General features: G+C 36.2%; 1 protein-coding gene and 1 non-coding gene across 4 annotated transcripts in view; one reads left to right on the plus strand and one right to left on the minus strand.

Moving 5' to 3' along the window:
- BRWD3 (bromodomain and WD repeat domain containing 3) overlaps nt 1-16,867 on the plus strand; it is a 192,900-nt gene that overhangs the window by 104,689 nt on the left and 71,344 nt on the right. For all 3 annotated transcript variants that reach the window (XM_078065011.1, XM_078065013.1, XM_078065012.1), the window contains 3 exons: nt 9,428-9,595; nt 11,590-11,773; nt 13,279-13,372. In XM_078065011.1, coding sequence (XP_077921137.1) covers nt 9,428-9,595; nt 11,590-11,773; nt 13,279-13,372 — 446 coding nt within the window. The remainder of the gene's footprint in view (nt 1-9,427; nt 9,596-11,589; nt 11,774-13,278; nt 13,373-16,867) is intronic.
- Nucleotides 10,392-10,492, minus strand: LOC118519272 (U6 spliceosomal RNA). Its single transcript, XR_004909081.1, has one exon. It is a non-coding gene; the product is annotated as a U6 spliceosomal RNA (small nuclear RNA).

The following is a 16,867-nucleotide window of genomic DNA, read 5'->3' on the forward strand; positions in this document are numbered from 1 at the left end:
CTCTCTTTTATTTTCCTTTGCTCATTTGTTTTGTTTCTTAAATTCCACATATGAATGAAGTAATACAGTATTTATCTTTCTCCAACTGACTTATTTCAATTAACATTACACTCTCTAGCTCTATCCCTGTCATCGCAAATGGCAAGATTTCATCCTTTTTTTATGCCTGAATAATATTCCATTGTGTATTTGTGTGTGTGTGTGTATACATACTATATCTTCTTCATTCATTAATCTATTGATGGACACTTGGGCTGCTTCTATATTTTGGCTATTGTAAATAATGCTGCTATAAACTTAGGGGTACATTTATCCTTTTGAATTGACGTTTTGTATTTTTTGGGTGAATACCCAGTAGTGTGGTTATTGGATCTTAGGGTACCTCTGTTTTTAACTTTTTTTTTTTAAGATTTATTTATTTGAGAGAGAGCAAGTGCAGGGAGGGGCAGAGGGAGAGAGAGAGGGAATCTCAGGCAGACTCCCCACTGAGAACAGAGCCCGACACCAGACTTTTACCTCACGATCCTGAGATCATGACCCGAGCTGAAATCAAGAGTCAGACACTTAACTGACTGTGTCACTCAGGCACCCCACTATTTTTAACTTTTTGAGGAACCTCCCTACTGTTTCCACAGTAGCTGCACAGTTTGCATTCCCACCAACAGTGCAAAAGGGATCCTTTTTCTCCACATCCTCGCCAACACTTGATGTTTCTTGTGTTTTTTATTTTAGACAAGTGTGAGGTGGTATCTCATTGTAGTTTGGATTTGCATTTCCCTGATGATGAGTGATGTTGAGCATCTTTTCATGTGTCTGTTGGCCATTTGGATGTCTTATTTGGAGAAATGTTTATTTCTTCAGCCCATCTTTTAATTGGATTATTTGGTTTTTGGGTGTTGATTTATGTAAGTTCTTTATATATTTTAGATACTAACCCTTTATTGGATATGTCCTTGGCAAATATCTTCTCCCATTCAGTAGCATAACATTTAGTTTTGTTGATTGCTTCCTTTGCTGTGCAGAAGCTTTTTATTTTGATGCAGTACCAATAGTTTATTTGACTTTTATTTCCCTTGCCACAGGAGACATATCTACAAAAATGTTGCTATGACTGATATCAGAGAAATTATTGCCTATACTCTCCTCTAGGATTTTTATGGTTTCAGAACTCACATTTAGATCTTTTAAAAAAATTTTTAAAGATTTATTTATTTATGAGAGAGAGAGAGTGGGGAGAGGGGCAGAGGGAGAAAGAGAATTCTCAAGCAGACTCTCCACTGAGCATGGAGCCCGACTCGGGGCTCAGTCCTAGGACCCTGAGATCATGACCTGAGCCAAAATCAAGAGTCAGCTGCTTAACAGACTGAGCCACCCAGGCGCCCCAGTATAGACATTTTTAAATATTTGTTCTTCAATCCATAAGCATGGATTTCTTTCCATTTCTTGGTGTCATCTTCAATTTCTGTCATCAGTGTTTTATAGTTTTCAGAAGATAGGTCTTTCACCTCTTTGGGTATAGGTTTATTCCTAGGTAATATTATTTTTGATATAATTTCAAATGTGATTGTTTTCTTAAATTCTATTTCTGCTGCTTCATTATAAGTGTAGAGAAATGCAATAGATTTCTGCACATTGATTTTATATCCCATGACTCCTGAATTCATATGTCAGTTCTAGTAGTTTATTGGTAGAGTTTTTAGGGTTTTCTATATAGAGTCTCATGTCATCAGCAGATAGTGAACATTTAACTTTTTCCTTACCAATTTGCCTACCCTATATTTTTTTGTGTGTGATCTAATAGCTATGGCTAGGATTCCAGTACCTTCTGGAATAAAAGTGGTGAGGGTAGATGTTCTTTTCTAGTTCCTTACTCTAAGGGGAAACCTCTCAGTTTTTCCCCATTGAGGATTATATTAGCTGGGGATTTTTTTGTATACAGCCTTCATGATGTTCAGGTATGTTCCCTCTATCCCTACTTCATTGAGGGTTTTTATCATGAATGGATGTTATACTATATCAAATGCATTCTCTACATCTATTGAAAGGATCATATGGTTCTCATCCTTTCATTTATTAATGTGGTATATCAAATTGATTGATTTGTGAATACTGAGCCACCCTTGCAGCCAAGGAATAAATCCTACTTGATTGTTGGATTCTGTTTGCTAGCATTTTGTTGAGGATTTTTGCATCTATGTTCTTCAAAGAGATTGACCTGTACACTTCTTTAGTGGTGTCTATGTGATTTTGGTTATCAGGGTATTGCTGGGCTCATAGAATGATTCTGGAAATTTTCCTTCCTCTTGTATTTTATGGAATACTTTGAGAAGAATAGGTATTAACTCTTCCTTAAATGTTTGGTAGAAAGGGGCGCCTGGGTGACTCAGTTGTTAAATGTCTGCCTTCAGCTCAGGTCATGATCCCAGGGTCCTGGGATCGAGCCCCGCATCGGGCTCCCTGCTCTGCGGGAAGCCTGCTTCTCCCTCTCCCACTCCCCCTGCTTGTGTTCCCTCTCTCGCTGTGTCTCTCTCTGTCAAATAAATAAATAAAATCTTAAAAAAAATAAAAATAAATGTTTGGTAGAATTCGCCTGTGAAGCCGTCTCATCCTGGACTTTTGTTCATTGGGCGTTTTTTGATTACAGATTCAACCTCCTTGCTGGTAATCAGTCTATTCACATTTTCTATTTCTTCCAGCTTCTGTTTTGGTAGTTTATATGTTTCTAGGAAGTTATCCATTTCTTCTAGGTTGTCCAATTTTTTGGCTTATAGTTTCTCATACTATTCTAATTGTATTTCTGTGGTATGGTTGTTCTTTCTCCTCTTTCCTTTGTAATTTTATTTATTTGTGTCTTTTTTCTTTGTTTTTTGATGAGTCTGGCTAGAGGTTTATGAATTTATCTTTCAAAGAACCAGCTCCTGGTTTCATTGATTTGTTCTACTGTTTCTTTAGTTTCTATATTATTTATTTCTGCTCTAATCATTATTAGTTCCTAACTTCTGCTGTTTTTAGGTATAGTTTGGTGTTTTTTGTAACTTCTTTAGGTGTAAGGGTAGGTTGTTTCTTTGAGGTTTTTCTTGCTTCTTGCGTAAGTCCTGTATTGCTATAAACTTCCACTTAGAACCATTTTTGATGCATCCCAAAGCTTTTGAACCATTGTGTTTTCATTTTCATTTATTTCCATGTACTTTTGGATTTCTTCATTCATTTCATGGTTAATCCATTCATTGTTTAGTAGCATGTTATTTAACCTCCATGTATTTGTGGTCTTCCCAGATTTTTTCTTCTGTTGAACTTCAACTTTCATATCTTTGTCATCAAAAAATATGCAGGGTATGACTTAAATCTCTTTGAATTTGTTCAAAGAGACTCTTTTTCTGGCCTAATATGTGATCTATTCTGGAGAATGTTCCATGTGCATCTGAAAAGAATGTGTATTCTGCTGTTTTAAGATGGAATGTTCTATATAAATATATCTGTTAAATCCACCCAGTGTACTGTGCCATTGTTTGCTTTTTAATTATCTGTTTAGATGTAAGTAGTGTAGGGGCGCCTGGGTGGCTCAGTTGTTAAGCATCTGCCTTCAGCTCAGGTCATGATCCCTAGGTCCTGGGATCAAGCCCCACATTGGGCTCCCTGCTCTGTGGGAACCTGCTTCTCCCTCTCCCACTCCCCCTGCTTGTGTTCCCTCTCTCACTGTGTCTCTCTGTCAAATAAATAAATAAATAAACAAAATTTTTAGATGTAAGTAGTGTATTAAAGTCCCCTACTATTATTGTATTATTATTGATTGGTTCCTTTATGTTTGTTATTAACTGTTTTATGTATTTAGTACTCCCATGTTGGGTGCGTAAATATTTACAATCATTATCTTTTTGGTAGATTGTCCCCTTTGTTGTTACATAGAGTCCTTCTTCATCTCTTGTTATAGTCTTTGTTTTAAAATGTATATTTTAAAATGTGTATTTTCTGATATAGGTATTGATACTCCAGCTTTCTTTTCACATTTTTTCAGTTCCCTCACTTTCACTCTGCATGTGTCTTTAGGTCTAAAATGAGTCTCCTATAGGTAGTATATAGATGGGTCTTGTTTTTTTTTTTTTTTTTTTTTTTTTTATTCATTCTGTCACCCTATGTCTTTTGACTGGAGCATTTAGTTTATTTACATCAAAGTAATTATTGATAGATATGTATTTATTGCTATTTTATTACTTGTACTGTGGTTATTTCTGAAGTTTTTTCTCTGATCCTTATCTTTCTCTTAAGTTTTGCTGATATGCTTTAGTGATATATTTGGATTCCATTCTCTTTATTCTTTGCCTATCTATTAGTGTTTTTTGATTTGTGGTTATCATTAGTTTTACATATAACCTCTTGTGCATATAGCTGTCTATATTAACTTCATTGCATCCAGCCTGTTTTGAATCTCAATTATTGCATTCTTCATTTCTGACAGTTTTTTAACTCTTTTATCCCTGGGTTAAGGGCCTCCCTGAAGTCTTCCATGCTTTTAAGCCCAGTGAGTATCCTTATGACTGTTGCTTCAAATTCTCCATCAGGCATATTACTTATATCTGTTTCTCTTAGATCTCTGGCCGTGACCTTATCTTGTGTTTGAATTCCTCCATCTTGGCATTTTTTCTAGGTCTCTGTCTACTTCTCTGTGTTAGAAAAGCCTGTTATGTTTCCTGCTCCTAAGAATTATGGCTTTATGAAGAAGAATTCATAAAGTGTCCAGGGCCTGGTGCTTCAAGGAGTGTCTCTGGTGTGTGCTGAGTACACTCTGCTGCTGTGTTTCAGCTGCTCTGTCCTTCAGACCATTCCTCTTCAGAGGCTCTCCTTGCCTGCAGTGGGCAGTGTTTGGACCTTGGCCAGAGTGTGGTGTGTTTTCACTATGTGTGCTCTGTTCTGCTTGTTAAATGAGACTTGATGGTACTTCCACTAGAACTGAAGCCTTGCAGAACTCTCTGGTCAGGAGTAATGGTGTGTGCAGGGGTTTCTGCTGGTCTTCTGGGGAAGGGGCCCACTGTGCTGGAACTGAGGCAAACTTTACCTAGAAGGGCAGTAAGGGCAGAGTGCAGGGGTGTGGGTCCTGATGTAAGCAAGTTAGGCAGCCAGTGTTGGTGCTGTGCTGTTTACTGAAGGTGGCTCTATGTTTATGTGACAGGCAGGGGAGGAAAATGGCACCAGCCAGCTCTTTTGTCCCAGGAGAGGGGTCTCCGTGCTTGCTGCTCTCAAAGAAGCACTCTGAAAAGAGCGAATAATCTCTCCCAGTGTATCCTGGTGTTTTTCAGTTGCTGTTTTCTTGCTCTTTGCCCCAGGGTTGTTCATCTGCCTTCTCTCCTGGAGTAGCACAGTGCCTTCAGGGCTCTGTCCCAGCCAAGCGTATTGACCTTACCTTTGAAACTCCTGTCTTTAAACCCCGCTGGTTGCAAAAACTCGCAAAAATCAGCCCTTCTCATTTTCCCAGTCAATGACTGGGGAAGTGTTCTCCTTGTGCATTCCCCAGTGTACTCCTCACTCTCTTGCCTTTCTCTGTGATCAGGGCTCCCTTCCCTCCACAGCACCCATGCTGTTTCTCCTCCAAACCATGTCTCCACACTTCCTATCATTCTTGATGTGCCTCTTCTCTCCCTCTAATTGTGGAGTTTGTTCTGTCAGTCCTTGGGTTTATTTCTTGGGTATTCAGAATGATTTGATAGTTATCTAGTTGTGTTTGAGGGATGAGACGAACCTAGGGTCCTCCTACTACACCACCATCTTCTAGCTGTCTATATTAAGTTGATGGTCATTTAAGATTCAACCCATTCTTTACTCCTCTCCTCCCCACATTTTAGGTATATGGTGTCATATTTTACATTCTTTTTTTTTTTTTTTGTATGTCTCTTGACTGATTTCTTACAGAAATACTCATTTTCTTTTTTTTTCTTTTTTTTTTATTTATTTGAGAGAGAGAGAATGAGAGACAGAGAGCATGAGAGGGAGGAGGGTCAGAGGGAGAAGCAGACTCCCCGCCGAGCAGGGAGCCCGATGCGGGACTCGATCCCGGGACTCCAGGATCATGACCTGAGCCGAAGGCAGTCGCTTAACCAACTGAGCCACCCAGGCGCCCCAGAAATACTCATTTTCACTGCTTTTATGTTTCCTACTTGATACTGTCACTTTTGGTCTTTCCTTTCCACTCAAAGAATTATTTTTAGTATTTTTTATAGAGCTGGTTTATTAGTCATTAAGTCCATTAGTTTTTGTTTGTCTGGGAAACTCTTTAGCTTTCCTATTCTGAAAGATAACCTTGCTGGATAGAGTATTCTTGCCTGCAGATTTTTCCCATTCAGCACTATGAGCATATCATGCCACTCCCTTTTTGTTGTAACATTTCTGCTGAAAAAGCTGCTGATAGCCTTATGGGATTTCCGTTATGTGTAACTGTGTTCTTTTGTCTTGCTGACTTAAAATTTTTTTTATTTATCACTATATTTTGCCATTTTAATTATAATATGTCTTTGTGTGGATCTGCTTTTGTTGATTTTGTTGGGGGTTCTCTGTGCCTCCTGGGTATCTGTTTCCTTCCCCAGATTAGGGAAGTTTTAAGCTATTATTTCTTAAAATATATTCTCTGCCCTCTTTTCTCTCTTTCTTTCTTCTGGGACTCCCATAATATGAATGTTATTATGTTTGATGGAGTCACTGAGTTCCCTAATTCTTTCACATAATTCTTTTTTCTCTCTTTTGTTTAGCTTGACTACTTTCCATTACTCTGTCTCTAGGTCAATAATTTGTTCCTCTGCTTCTTCCAGACTGCTGTTTATTCTGTCAACCATGTTATTCATTTTGTTTATTAAATCCTTTATCTCTGCTATATTATTCCTTATCTCTTTTTTAAGTGTCTCACTGATGTCTTCCACTCTTTTATCAAGTCCAGTGCATAGCTTTATGATCATTACTTTAAATTCTCTATCAGGCATGTTACTTATATCTATTTTAGTTTTAGATCTCTGGCTGTGGCTTTGTCCTCTTTTTTCATTTGGGAGAAATTCCTCTGTTTTCTCATTTTGTTTGCCTCTCTGTATCTGTTTCTGTGTGTTAGGTAAGTCAGCTATGTCTCCTCTTCTTGGGGGTAATGACCTTCTGAAGAAGTCCTTGTAGTACCCTGGAGTGTAGTGTCCCCTTTTCCCCAGGACCCAACACTTCAGTGAATTTTTCTAATGTGTGGTGCATGCACTCTGCTCTTGTGTGCAGGCCACTTTATTCTTTAGGCCCATCTTCTGTAGATGCTGTCTTTGCCTGTTGTCAGCATTGTTTGGTCCTTGGCCTTTTGTGGTGAGCTTTAACTGGTGTGCTCCAGTCTGCTTGTGAAATGAGATGTGTTGCCACTGCCATTGGAACCCAGGTCCTGCAAAACTCCTGGATCAGGAGATGCAGTGTTGGCAGGAATTTGGGCCAGTCTGAGGGAAGAGAACTGGTGTTAGGACTGAGGTTAAGTGTGACTTGGAAGGTCAGTTCCATCTGAGCACAATGGGGCAGGACTTGGCATAAGCAATTTAGGTAGTAAGTTCTGGTGCTGTGCTGTTTCCCATAGGTGACCCTGTACTTATGCAGATGGGAGGGAAATGGCAGCTGCTAGTTACTTTGTTCACAGACGGGTCTTTCCATGAATCCTGCCTCTCTGGGACACACTCTGAGATGGGCAGATAAGCTCCCCACCGTGTGCCTCAGGCACTCTTGAGATCAGTTTCCACGCCACAAGTTTATGGGCTGTTTGCCCTGAATTCTTTCCAAGAGCAGCCCCAATGCTTTGCATGCTCTCCCAGAGCCAAACCCTTTGACCTATAAAACTCCAGGCTTTAAGCCCCACTGTTTTCAAGAACTCATGAAATTCAGCCCCTCTGGCTTACCAAGCCAGTTGCTATGAGGATTCATCTTTCCCATGTGAGCTCCCCTTTGTGCTAGTCTGTCTCTTGCCCTTCTCTACGACCTTGGCTCCCTCCCCACTATGGAAACCATGATCTGTTTCTATCACAAGCCATGTCTCTGCACTTCCTGCCTTCTCTGATGTGGCCTCTTCTCTACCTTTAGTTGTAGAGCTTGTTCTGCTAGTCTTCAGATCAATTTCTGGAGTATTTAGGATGAATTGGTATTTATCTACTTGTATTCATGGGAGGAGGCAAGCCTGGTCTCCTCCTACTCCACAGCTATCTTCCCCTCCATAGCAAATCTTGTTTATGTATTTCTCTTGCATTTTCTGCCTCTCATACCCCATCCACCACACCAGAATGCCTTCATATCTTTGTTTGTTGTAGGTTTTCTTCCAGGTATGGTGTAGATATTGAATTGTAAATGGAATTTTATTTCCTTACTAGGGATTTAAGACTTGAATTGTTTTTTATAGAGTGAAATGTTGCATATCCTTTTATGTATTCTCTCATAAAGATTTGTAGAGCAATGAAATGGTGTTATACGTTTGCTAATATTGACTTTTATAATGTCATATATGTAAACAAGGGGAAAAGCATGAATATTAAATAGATAAAACTCAAAACATTTGAATAAAAAAATCTAATTCATCATACTTCATTTCCTGTAAGACCTGATGTCTGGCTACTTGGCTACTCTTTTGGATACCTTTTAGTCCGACTAGAGGACAAGATGAAAAACATGTCTAAGACGTATTTAAGAAAAAGAATATAGGGGCACCTGGGTGGCTCAGTTGGTTGAGCATCTGACTCTTGATTTTGGCTGAAGTCATGATCTCAGGGACCTGGGATCCAGCCCCGTGTGGCTCTGTACTCAGCATAGAGTCTGCTTGAGGATTCTCTCCCTATTTCTCTGCCCCTCCCTCCCATCTCTGGAATAAATAAATAAATCTTTAAAAAGAAGGAAAGAAAAAGAATATAGAAGTAATAAAGTATTAAGATGTAACCATTGTATTTCAGTGTGTCAGTAGAAATAATTTCTGTACTTATCAATATACTGAGGTGTTTTTGAAAGAGACAGTATTTGAAAGACCATTATTTTGATTTATTTCAGAAAGGAAATTCTCATGAAAGAAAGATGCAAAACATTTTCTGTATCTGTGGTTGAACTTTAAACTTTCCTCAGATCTCTACTCTGGACTTTTTGCTTGGAATATTTCATCGAGAAAGTACATTTGGAAATTCATAATTTAATGATTATTCTTTAAGATGAGAAGACCCTCCTAATAATGGCTAATTTGGGGACATTTGTTAAGTCATGCATACACACAAGCTAACATATCAAACAATTTAAAAGTTCTTTATAAATACTTTTTGATATATGTTTTATTTTCATTTTAATCTTGTTTATTATTATTTTTCTAGAAATTTATAGATGAAGGTTGTTTTTACTCTATTTAAGGTATATTAAAATGTATGTAATTTTGTGGCTTTATATCTTTGGTCTCATTAAGGTGATGGTGAGGTGGTAGAACAAGTAATTGGGCAACAAACCAATGACCAAGATGAAAGCATTCTTGATGGAATAATCAGGGAGCTACAGAGAGAACAAGATCTTAGACTAATTAACGAAGGAGATGTTCCACATTTTCCAATTAATAGATCATATTCTGCTAATGGTGGTAAGTATGTATATATTTATATGATGGAGGTACTTTATTTTAATTGCACTAAGTAATTACATGTAAGGAACATTTTAGGTTTTTAAATAAGAACATTTTTATTAATTTACAATTGTGATATCAAATACACCAAAGTGCCATAATCTCATTGTCATTTGTGGCTAAAAGTTCTTAGCGTTTCTTAAGAAATACGGGTGGTATATTTAATATACTGTTTTCTCCTAACTCAAGAATGTTTTTGCAGTCTTTCCTTTTGTTATAATAAATGAGGTGCTGCAGTAAGTACAGCCTTTTTGTAAAAGGAGAACCAACCTATAATGTTTTCAAAATTAAAACCATGTGAATGTAAAAATTACTAACAAAAAATTTACCCTCCTTTGTTGAAAAAAAAAGCAACGTTATCCCCTTGGTCTCTTGAATTTACAAAAATACACTGGAAGATAAGCCCTATTCTTAGAAAATACAGATGCAACTTATGAATTGGTTTTCACAACAGTTTGAATACTGGCTGTATTCTAATTTATTATATCTTTTCTTCACTTTACATGAAATGTGGCTATACATCTGAATTTTTTTAAAGATTTTATTTATTTGAGAGAGAGAGAAACATGAGAGGAGGGAGGGCCAGAGGGAGAAGCACACTCCCTTGCCAAGCAGGGAGCCCATGTGGGACTTGATCCTGGGACTTGGATCATGACCCAAGCCAAAGGCAGATGCCCAACTGACTGAGGCACCCAGGTGCCATATATATCTGAATTTTATATATATCTTAGCTTCTGTCAGTTTTAGTTTTTTTTTAATGATGTAATACTTCATGAATTTGCGTGTCATCCTCACTCAGGGGCCATGCTAATCTTCTCTGTATCATTTCAATATAAGTGCTGCCAAAGTGAGCACCATCAGTTTTGCCTTTTTCAAGAACTATTAGTAGTACTTCAAAATGCAGTCTTCTTATGGGATTTTGGCAAATGTGTTTCTTTTTACATTTATGTAATTGGGGTTTATTTGGGTATTATAGTCCAGGAATTGAATAAAGCGATTTGAATTTGAGGTGATTCACAGGGTATTATACTCATTTCCTGATTCTTAAGTATCCCATAAAATTAAAATTAAAATATTTTTTGTTCACCTAAGGAGCACCTAACTCAGATAGGCTTTCCTTAACCTGGAACAAGATAAGAAGTGGGCTGATAATCCTACATAACCAGGCCCTTTTTGTTAAACATTCTTAGAACCCTGATTTAGAGATTCATTAATGAAATCAGCGTTCAACTCTACCCTCCATACTATATTTCTGTGGATATATTTGAAATGCCATTAGTCAGAGCGACCCCACTGACTTCTGTTTCCAATGTTTTTTTGTTTGTTTGTTTTGTTTTTGTCTTTCCTGGGTGCTTATTTTAACAGTTGAATGAATCATTCAATTTCCATTTTTATTTTATTTACAAATACAACAAAAATAAATTAACAGGGAATATCTAGGGGCTTAAAAAAGCTTTCATTACTTTATTCCCCTTTCTTTCATTGCTTATCAACTTTGAAAATGGAATTTTGATAGTTAATATTTTTTGCTTATACTTTTTCTCTTATTACTACTTTTGAAAGCCTATTGAAACTTTATTCATAGACCTTTTAGTGGGCTAAATATAAGATTTAGATTAAAAGCTGCTTTCTGAAGTAGTACTATTAAGCATTTGTGAATCTACCAAATCATGTTAAATATACTTTTTGTATTTCCTAAGCATTTAGTAGATGACAGATGTGAACATACTTTGAAAAAATTTAAAAGAGTGATAGAAACTTTAAACATTTATTGAGTGCTTTGCTTTATTCAACACACTTTAAAAACCATAAAGGTGGTACAGAAAATGTAGAACAAAAGGATGGCAATATTGTCTAGAAGTACCATCTTAGACTCTCCTATTTCAGAGTACTGATCTCTAAAATTTTGGTGCCTTTACTGGGAGAAAGTGGTACCTTTCTTTTTATTTTAGCTCTGAGAAGTCCAAATATGGACATATCTTCATCCCCAAATATCGGGCTTCGACGTAGTGGTCAAATTGAAGGTGTCCGACAAATGCATAACAATGCTCCCCGGAGCCAGATGGCCACTGAAAGAGATCTCATGGCATGGAGCAGAAGAGTGGTGGTCAATGAATTAAATAGTGGAGTTAGTAGGTGAGTCAATAAGGTAACATTGATAAGAAAATTGAGAATTTTATTGTTAGTAAATTTTAATAACTAAGGTATTTTTTAATCAAGCTGAGTTTTGTATTAGTTTTTCTACATTATTCCAGTTAGTTCATTCTATAACAACTATTTAATAATTATCTTCAATTTGCTTGGCTTTGTGCTAAATGGTTTGGGAAATACTGAAAAATGAAAAACATAGTTTGTTTTCCATGAGGTTATAGTCTAGGTTAGAAGATAAAGCATACAAATACTATTAAGTAAGAACTTGAGACCATTTGTTATTAAATATGTTAGTGGTATATAGACCCAAAATTCAACAGTGGTTCTGAGGAAAAGGCCCTCAATTTGATATTGGAATAGTTTGGGAATGCAATATAGATGTGTTGTAGACCCCAGTGCTTAGGGTATATTTTGAAATGCCCTCTAAGTATACCTCCTTGTATGAAAGGATTTTATTAGGATGAATTTCAAATTTAGAATACCTGTTCTTATTTATAAATCCTAACATTTGCTTTAATATTAACTCCAGATAATCCACATAGGCTGGAAGTAGATTTAGGAAAGAAAAAGGACATTTGACAGAGAACATACAAAATCTCTTAATCATGCTAACTCCTCTACCAAGCCTTTTTACCAGCTCATCCAACAAGTAGCAAACATAATTTAGTTTCACTTTTTCTTTCTACGACAGTAATAAGAAAAAGGGAGACATAGCTAATTTATGAACTCTTGGCAGTAGAGGAATTCGAAGTAATTCTTTGCTCAAAACGTTAAAGTACAATTGAAAGAAGGAAGTCAAAGAGATACTTGTATGCCAATGTTCATTGCTATATTATTCACAATACCAGAACAGTAGAAATAACTCCAGTGTCTGTCCTCAAATGAATGGATAAACAAAATGTGATATATACATACAATGGAATATTGCTCAGTCATAAAAAAAAGAATGAATTTTTGATACCTGCTGCCACATGGATAAACATTAAAAACATGCTAAGTGAAATACCAACACAAAAGGACAAATAGCATATGATTCCACTTATATGAAATATATAGAGAAAGCAAATTCATAGAGACATAAAGTTGATTAGAGGTTAACGAGGACTGGTAGAAGGAGAAATAGAGAGTTACTGCTTAATGGTTACAAAGTTTGTTTGGAGTGATGAAAAAGTTTTGCAAATAATGGTGATGGTTGTTATACAACATTGTAAATGTCATTAATGTACACCTAAAAATAGTTAAAGTGGCAGATTTTACATTTGAAGATATTTTTGTTGCCTGCCTTTTAGATTGTTGGTTTGATTTTTTTAATAGTTATTTATTTTATTATGTTCAGTTAGCCACTGTATAAGTACATTATTAGTTTTTGATATAGTGTTCAATGATTCATTAGTTTCATATAATACCCAGTGCTCATCACAACACGTGCCCTCCTTAGACTGTTGGTTTGATTTTTGATGATTTTCTGTCACTTTGACCTTTGTTATCAGGGTTCAGGAAGAATGTCGAACTGCAAAAGGTGACATAGAAATCAGTCTTTATACAGTCGAAAAGAAGAAAAAGCCATCTTATCCTACCCAAAGGGTAAGTTTAGTTTTATAGTGCTTTGGGTTACACTACTTGCAAGTATTTGCAGATACTGGGTTTTTCAAAGGTAGCAGTTATGTATTAAGGGGTTATTTTGCTAGTTGACTACATATAGGTAACCTGTTTTTTAAACCTGAAATTGAAATATATGGTAATTATTAATAAAGATAAAATTACACAAAGTCAGGACTGTCCCCCAAAATTTAGGACATGTGGTCATTGTAGGTATAAAATATTTGTATTAAAATACCATTTTCATATGTTTAGAGTAAAAACTTAAAATTATTGCCTGATCACTAATCACAGTATAAAATAAATGTTTGGATATCCTAGGTAAGAGGTTGACAAACTACTACCCATGGTCTAAATCTGGTCTACAGCCTATTCTTGTTAATAAAAGTTATATTGGAACACAACCACACTTATTAATTAATATGTTGTCTATGGCTGCTTTCCCGATATAGAGTTGAGTAGTTATAACAGAGATCACATGACCTGCAAAGCCAAAAATATTTACATTCTGGCCCTTTACAGAAAAGGCCCACTCATAGCCTAGCTAATCATATAGGAACAAAATCTGATCTATACATTGGGAAGATTCATATTCCCAGTAGAAACTGCTAAGCAGGGAGTCAGATTCCTACTTCATTAGGTACATAAGTAAGCCCCTTACTAGTATTCTGAGATTGAAAAAACTAGTGGCAGAACGATGTATGTCCTTATTCCCAGATCTAACCATAACTCCTGAAAAGTATGGTAACTTGGAGAGTCTAGGATGATTTTAATTTTATTAAAGAAATCTAGGCAATGGGCACTGAATTTTAAATGTTTTTTTTTCAGTATTGATAAACACAATTTTAAGTAAGTATATGAATATATTCAAATATCCTTAGATCATTTTGTTACCTGCTTTCTTAATCTCTGTTGAGGTTTTGTTAGCTTATTTGATGTTCTCTGATAAGGTTATTTTCTTAGAGATTTTGAATGACTCAGATCCATGATTTATATTATTTTTTCCCTAAGCTGATTTTTCAAATATCAGACTTGTCTGACACTAATAAACAGGGTCATTGGGTCAATAGAAATTTTTATTTATATCAAAAATAAGAAATATTTACATGTAGGGTAAGAAACTGGTCTTTGATAATGATTTATTTGTAAGAATTTTAAACTTGTTTACTCCTGATAACATGCTATGATTGTAACTTTTACATAAGGGTGTATCATTAATATTTTATATTTGTAAAGGTTAGAATAAAATAGTTTTCACTTTAATTTTAGTTGATAAAAATTAAATATTTTTCTCGGTTTATTAAATGTAGTTTTTTAAAGAATTAAAGAAGTGTATATTATATTAAGAATTACATATATATAGGTATGATACAGATATCTTGCTTCATCTTGAAATAAATTGTGAGTAATATAGTAAATGTAAAATCTGAGTGGGCCCATTCTTGCAACCCAAACTTTCAGCATACTCTTTAATTTGATCACAAAATTTTCAAAATAAGAAAGTAATGAATATTAATGTAAGATGCCTTAAATATATATAGATGTATCTTGTATTCTTTTTGGGGATTTATTCCTAATTATTACATCCATCATTCCCCCTCCCCCACCCAGTTGATTTGCTTTATATATGTTTGTTTTTGTTCACTGAGCCTTTCATTTTTTTTAATTATGTTATGTTAGTCACCATACAATACATCATTAGTTTTTGATGTAGTGATCCACGATTCATTGTTTTCATATAATACCCAGTGCTCCATGTAATATGTGCCCTCTTTAATACCCATCACTGGGCTAACCCACCCCTCCACCCCACTCCCTGCTAAAAGCCTCAGTTTGTTTCTCAGAATCCATAGTCTCTCATGGTTCGTCTCCCCCTCTGATTTCCCCCCTTCATTTTTCCCTTCCTTCTCCTAATGTCCTCCTTATTCCTTATGTTCCACATATAATTGAAACCATATGATACTTGACTTTCACTGCTTGACTTATTTCACTTAACATAATCTCCTCCAGTCCCATCCATGTTGATGTAAAAGTTGGGTATTCATCCTTTCTGATGGCTGAGTCATATTCCATTGTATATATGGACCACATCTTCTTTATCCATTCATCTGTTGAAGGGTATCTCACCTCTTTCCACAGTTTGGCTATTGCAGACACTGCTGCTAGGAACATTGGGGTGCATATGGCCCTTCTTTTCACTACATCTGTGTCTTTGGGGTAAATACCCAGGAGTGCAATTGCTAGGTCATAGGGTAGCTCTATTTTTAATTTTTCGAGGAACATCCACACTGTTTTCCAAAGTGGCTATACCAACTTGCATTCCCACCAACAGTGTAAGAGGGTTCCCCTTTCTCCACAACCTCTCCAAAATTTATTTCTTGCCTTGTCAATTTTTTCAATTCTGACTGGTGTAAGGTGGTATTTCAATGTGGTTTTGATTTCAATTTCCCTGATGGCTAATGATGATGAACATTTTTTCATGTGCCTGTTAGCCATTTGTATGTCTTCCTTGGAGAAGTGTCTGTTCATGTCTTCTGCCCATTTCTTGACTTGATTATTTGTTTTTTGGGTGCTGAGTTTGAGAAGTTCTTTATGGATCTTGGATACCATCCCTTTATCTGTAGTGTCATTTGCAAATATCTTCTCCCATTCTGTGGGTTGCCTCTTTGTTTTGTTGACTGTTTCCTTTGCTGTGCAGAAGCTTTTTATCTTGATGAAGTCCCAAAAGTTCATTTTTGCTTTTGTTTCACTAGCCTTTGGAGATATATCTTGAAAGAAGTTGCTGTGGCCAATGTTGAAGAGGTTGCTGCCTATGTTCTCCTCTAGGATTTTGATGGATTCCTGTCTTACATTGAGGTCTTTCATCCGTTTTGAGTTTATCTTTGTGTATGGTGTTAGAGCATGGTCGAGTTCCATTCTTCTGTATATAGCTGTCCAATTTTCCCAGCACCATTTATTGAAGATACTGTCTTTTTTCCATTGCATATTTTTTCCTGCTTTGTCGAGGATTATTTGACCATAGAGTTGAGAGTCCATATCTGGGCTCTCTATTCTGTTTCATTGGTGTATATGTCTGTTTTTGTGCCAGTACCATGCTCTCTTGCTGATCACTGCTTTGTAATGTAGCTTGAAATCCGGCAATGTGATGCCCCCAAGTTTGTTTTTCTTTTTCCACATTTCCTTGGCGATTCGGGGTCTTTTCTGATTCCATACAAATTTTAGTATTGTTTGTTCCAGCACTTTGAAAAAAGTTATTGGAATTTTGATCAGGATGGCGTTGAAGTTATAGATTGCTCTGGGCAGCATAGATATTGTAACAATGTTTATTCTTCCAATCCATGAGCATGGAATGTTAAAATCTTTTTGTGTCTTCTTCAGTTTCTTTCATGAGTGTTCTGTAGTTCCTAGAGTACAGATCCTTTAACTCTTTGGTTAGGTTTATTCCGAGGTATGTTATGTTTTTGGTACTATTGTAAACGG

Source organism: Halichoerus grypus, chromosome X (assembly GCF_964656455.1).
Source record: "Halichoerus grypus chromosome X, mHalGry1.hap1.1, whole genome shotgun sequence".
NCBI classification, from domain to species: domain Eukaryota; kingdom Metazoa; phylum Chordata; class Mammalia; order Carnivora; family Phocidae; genus Halichoerus; species Halichoerus grypus.